At 40.6% G+C, this 6,000-nt stretch overlaps 1 protein-coding gene across 1 annotated transcript in view; it reads left to right on the top strand.

Moving 5' to 3' along the window:
* Positions 1–242: 242 nt before the first annotated feature.
* The window catches only part of LOC115779862 (guanine nucleotide-binding protein G(i) subunit alpha-2-like), a 52,869-nt gene continuing 47,111 nt past the window's right edge, over positions 243–6,000 (top strand). Inside the window, exon 1 of the mRNA XM_030728741.1 lies at positions 243–1,006. Coding sequence (XP_030584601.1) covers positions 889–1,006 — 118 coding nt within the window. The 5' untranslated portion in view covers positions 243–888. The remainder of the gene's footprint in view (positions 1,007–6,000) is intronic.

The raw sequence follows: 6,000 nt of genomic DNA, 5'->3' as shown, positions 1-6,000 counted from the left end.
TATATATATATATATATATATATATATATATATATATATATATATATATATATATATATATATATATATATATATATATATATATATATATATATATATATATATGACTTGAAGAGTGAATACAGATCTTTCCGACAGTACTTGAAGGAAACAGTTCGCCACCGCTTTACCTACATTTCCCATGAAGCACTGCGGCTCTGCGTCCCTCCGCAGTTGGGGTGGGAGGAGACGGCGCTGTCTGCCAGTCGATCAGAGGGGAACTTCACGGGTGTGGCGAACGTGGTAAATCTCTTCGCAGGGGAAGGAATGCAGATCGGCAACTCGGATTAAAGCGATATATAAATATTTTTAGAGCAAAAATTTGAAATATTCACAGAAAAGTGTGGTATGCATGTGGTAGCGTAACTGGCAGCAGGAATCTGTGTGCTCGGTTTTCCACAGCTGGAATACTTTTTTTTTTCTAACTTCGCGGTCGTTTTTCGCGTGTTTAACCTGCTCTAATGAAATACTCTAGGGACCAGCTAAAAGTCAACAAAAAAAGTTACTGAATCTTTTTTTTTTCCGGGCAACGTTACCCGCGTAAACCCCCCCACAAATGCGGACAAACTAAATGACAGACGTGCGTGTTTTTTGGGCAATTTCGTACGTTAGTTAGAAAACCAAGTTCATCTCGGAAATAATTTCTTTTTTTTTTTTTTAATGATTTTGGTCCCTTCTGGCGGATGAGCGGACTCCGTCACGTTTTTCACCACTCACCGAAAAGGGAACTCGCCTTACTAAACTTCAACCCTTGTTTTTAAGAAAAGGGGGTCAGCCGTTAGTTCTTTTTTTTTCTCCCAGGTGTTTTTTTCCCACTAAACAGCAGACCTGAAGCGCGCACTGGGAACCATGGGTTGTACTGTGAGTCAGGAAGATAAGGCAGCGGCCGAGAGGTCCAAGATGATAGATAAAAATCTGAGAGAAGATGGAGAGAAGGCGGCAAGAGAAGTGAAACTGCTGCTGCTCGGTGAGTAGTCTGTCACAACACTGACGCTGGGTTGCAAAAGTGCCACAATAATGGCTACAGACGAAATATCAAAGACATCTGTCAGAAACGGGCAATTGAGTAAGTTAAATGTGGTCCAGGGCTGCTTGAATCGCGTGGGATTTATTTATTCATTTTTTTTATCTTGAAGAGAGATACAAAAATGAATTGCGGCTCTGTCGCAAGAAATGCGACAGAGCCGCAAGAAATGCGTGCGTCCAAAAACGTCCATCAGCCGCTCAGCCATCTGCCAGTGTTGCTGGCCTGTCCTTGTCTCCTTAGCCCTCAAGGCTCAGAGCTGCTTTGACACAAACATAGAGGCTCTACTGGAAGCGCTTGGGAAAGTTTGGAGTAGAAACGGCACTCTGAAGCAAGTGTTCTTGCACAGCAAGGAGTTTCACAATGATTACCGTGAGCTTATTGCAGGGACAGCCAGAATAGCCTGTTTTTAAGTTTGGAGGGGTTTCCTCTCAGAACAGGAGTGGGCGTTTGGAGTGAATTGCGCACCCCTAACTGCTCCCAACTCTTTTAGCTTTCCACTTTATGCAGCTGGGAATATTAACATATGTCTGCATATGATGGAATTGCTGTATACATCACATTTGTCTATAGCGTCCTTAAATATTTAACTCGTATGGTTTGCTTGCCACCTTTCACACTATAAGGTCCAGCAGGATTTTCAAGTACTTTTGATGTGCTCCTTAAAACCTTAGTAGATATGCAAGTTCAGATACACAGGAAGTTAGTGGCATTTCTGAAAAAGGTGACGTGTTCATTGATATTTACCTCAAAGTTTTGTTTAAGCATACAATTTTTAACGTTTTTCTTTCAGTCAGAGATGCTGCAGTGATGTTGCTGATCATATGACATCTTAGAATTGATGTAGGTCTGAAACAAAAGCAGGAACTTCAGAATATTTCCTCACAAAGTTGCTCTGCTAAAGCATATGAATGAAAAATGAACACCCAAGCAGAATACTTTCAGGTAAACATGTTCTACATGGAGCGACTGACCCAAAAAAAAAAAAAAAAAAAAATCCAATCAGCACATCACATCCTCCTGTATAATTTTGCACCACTCTCAAATATAATCCTTTTTGCTTAGTGCATTTAGCTGTCATGTACTTTGTTTGCTGATCACAGACTTACAAATTTAATTTGATCTCCTCTTTCTGGACAGAGCAGAAAATTCTGCTTCGATTGATGGGGAACACATGCTGTGTTGTTCTCTCCTGGGTCTTTGAAGAGACGGCTGGTTGTTGAGATGTGCCCCTGGTTAGAAGGCTAATTACATACCCTGCACTGTACAGCAGGTTTCATATCAGTAATTACCATCCACTGCTGTGTGTGAGGGTTGAGAAGAATTATAGGACAGGTCTGAAAATGAACCAAGGGTTCCTCCGTAAAGAGCATGGGCGGGCGGCGTAGCAGTTTCATCACCGTTACCACTGTCACATTCTGCCACGACATGGAGGCTGCACTGCCTTCATTTCTGTGAAAAACACACGCTTTTCGGTTTCAGCGCACTCAGGAGGGAGCACTACTTCCTGCAACTTCGATTTAAATAATTTTCACTCCCACAGGTGGCATAGAGGCAATTTTAACCATTCATAACTACATTATTTGTGGCATGTCTGGTCACAAATTGTGTGACACATTTTGTTCCCAGATGAACATCTTTTTTAATATTAAAACAACCGTAAGCACGACGGGGGGAAAAAAACTAACAAAACAGGAAAAACCTTTCTCCTGATATGCTTCACTGCTCAGATCTGTGGTGCTCAGCAGCACAGCTCGTTCATAGGTCAAAACTGCAGCAGGGATATCCATACTAACGCTAAGAATTAATCACATAACATTTACTAATTAACCTATATAGGGCAGACAGACTGAAACACATGTGAAACAGACACAGACCTCATTTTAATTCCAAATTTTTTTCATTTTTTTAAAATTATTATTATTATAAAAATGTTATATCCTATGATCAGTGACAGTTGAATGAAAAGAGGTGGACTTTGTTATGGTGTGGTATGCCCATTCTAAGAATCTGTCACAGTGGAAGAATCATATCACTGTAAAACAAACAAACAAAAGCCCGCAGTAAAGTGTGCCACCCAGCCTGCGTTCCTCTGTTTGTTTGAACTTGTCACATATGCATGGATCAAAACCTGGAATGTGTCGTGGAGATTTTTTTCCCTTTCCTCTAAAGAGCCAATTTCGCATTCCAGTTAAATGTGTAAATGCAGTGTAAACGTTGGTAGTTCATTCAAGACTTAGCAAAACTCATTTTGGTAACACTGTTAATTTTGTCTACTTCCTTTTTCCTTTTCTGCCTTTTGAGCAGGTAGACTCAAGTTGGTGACAGTTGGAGTTTAATGGATTACTCTTTCATTGAGCATGTAATCAACTGACTAAAGGATGCATTTCTCCAGCTTGCAGTTACAGCTTGTGACAGAGGGGTGACATCTCTTCAGAGGTGTCTTATCACAACTCTGTAGATGATAGCTTTTAAAAAAAAAAATCTATCTGCTGCCTATACACAAAAAGTCTGTTCCTTTCACGGGAATAAGCTGTCTGTCTAATAAACTGAATGTAGACTGTCTAAGATGAGCTGTGAGGTTTGGTTTCAAGGACGAGCCTCATTTTCAGCTGCAGGCAAAGGTGGATGTGACAGATCTTCTTTTATATCAGCTCAGATCATTTCCTTCTTTCAGCAAATGAAAGAAGTCTAACCAAAAAAAAAAAAAAGGATCCAATCAAAATGTTGCCTTTTTAGATTTGCTCTGTTGGCTGTAGAGGTCCAAAGTCTGCCAAGGAAATATCCCCTAATCTTCTGTTGTCCATTTTTGGAGAGCCCATGCGCATTGCAGGTACAGTTGAGTTTTTTTAGCTGTGTGTGGTCTTCTGCTGCTGTAGCCCATCTGCTTCAAGGCTCGACGCGCTGCTCGTTCAGAGGTGCTCATGTGCACGCCTTGCTTGTAAGGAGTGTTTGAGTTATTGTCGCCTTTCTCAAAGCAGTTTGGTCATTCTCCAGAGGTCGGACCTCTGGCATCAACAAGGAATTTTTGCCAGCTCACTGGATATTTTCTCATTTTTTTTTTTTTTTCCAGATAATTCTTTGCAGACCTTAGATTTTTTCCTGTGTGGGAAAATCCCAGTAGATCAGCAGTTTCTGACATGTTCAGACCAGCCTGTTTAGCATCAACAACCATGCCACATTCAAAGTCACTTAAATCACCTTTCTTCCCCATTCTGCTGCTCATTTTGAACTTCAGTACGTTGTCTTGACCGTGTCTACATGCCTAAATGCTCTGGTCATCATTATGAATCAACATTTCTTTAAGCTAGACACACACGTGATCTGAAACCAGTCATTTTCTGTTCCTCTTTTACATCTGCTCTCTTTAGGAACACATTAATTAGCAGGCATCCTCATGCACATTTAAGTCTTTGAATTGTTTGGATTTTGTGGGCACTAAAGGGTATAGAATAGAAGATATTATAATATTTCATGTGTTTTAACCCCGTGGGCCTCGACTTATGGCATCCATTGCTCATTACCTATAGGTAATGGGTGCTCCTGGGTACACAGTCCAGTACTTTGCCTCAAAGGCAAACTTGTGAAAGAACTTTCATCATATTCTGGTCTGTTAAAGGCTCGGGAATATGGCTAACACCATCTGATATTGAACCATTTGGGCTATGTTCAAGTAGAAGTAATTGTTTTAACTATATTCTAGGTTTTACCCTTAGAAATATTAGAAAAAATATGTTCTTGAATATACCACCTCATATTCTTTCAGTGAGTACATTTTATCCTTTTAATACTTTGCTACTCTTTTAACAATACTTTTATTAACTGATTTTTTTTTAAATTATTATTATATTTTATTTTATCACAATGACACAGGCAAACTTGTGAGGATGAAGATTTTGTCCCACTGAGCTGTATTAGATTTTGCCCACTAGCACACATCTTTAGAGGCAGTTTCCTTGTGTGGGTTCCAGGAGGAAAACGGTTATTTTATTAAAGCATTAAAGAGAAATGAATGTAGCTTTCTCAAAGCGTGGCACTGCAGACACAGTATCGATCACAGAGCGAGGCTACAATTTGTGAAAACTGCCAGTCTAAGCAGAAGTAAGCTGGGGAAACCTGAGCTATTGCAGTCGTGATAGTAGAGAGCAGGAGCCCATCTCTGAACTGATTATTATGTGTTTGCCAGTTGGTGTGTTTGACTGCTCTGCAAAATGCTGCAAACATGCTTCTATATTACCTGATTTCTGTTTCATTTGCTCTTGTGCCACACCACATCACAGAGGTGTGTTTAGAAACGCAGAAAAAAGTACAAAGAAAAACAATTTAGCAGAAGTTTGTCCAAAATCCTGCATTAATTTTTAATAGCGTGCACCACATCCCGTGCTGAAACGCAGAGTTAACATTTACGAACATGTTGTGTTGCAAAGGCAAGTCTTCCGTAGAGTCACCTATTTACTGTAGACATGTCCGATGACTCTACAAGGTGACGTGCTGTGCTGTTGGTTAGGTCATTGTGGTCAGCAGTGCATAGAAAAGGAGTGCCTCCCACTTATTAAAGCCGATGGCAGAGCTTTAGTGGATGTGTCATGTAATCACAGTTGGCTCATTATGGAGACCTGGGTTTCTCTGGAGGAAACCAGTCAGACTGACCCGCTATACAGGAATAAACGGCCGTTTACTGAACTTCAACTTCTTAGGAGAGACATATTGGCAGAAATGTGCCTGTTCTGTGAAATGTATCAAGTGAGCTGCTGCCCTGTTTTTGGGTGACTTGACCTTGTTTACTCAACAGTCTGCACCACAGTGCTGTCCAATTAACTGTATGACGCACTGGATGGCAGATCTGTGAATTGGTATGTGAAAGGGCTGAATATCCTGCAATTACAGGGAGCGCTCTGAAGATAAAGCCTGTTCCTGCAGACTGCATGTCTCAGTGC

This window comes from Archocentrus centrarchus, chromosome 5, assembly GCF_007364275.1.
Source record: "Archocentrus centrarchus isolate MPI-CPG fArcCen1 chromosome 5, fArcCen1, whole genome shotgun sequence".
Taxonomy (NCBI): domain Eukaryota; kingdom Metazoa; phylum Chordata; class Actinopteri; order Cichliformes; family Cichlidae; genus Archocentrus; species Archocentrus centrarchus.
The sequence above is the reverse complement of the archived record's forward strand: the minus strand, read 5'-3'. Positions and strand labels throughout refer to the sequence as shown.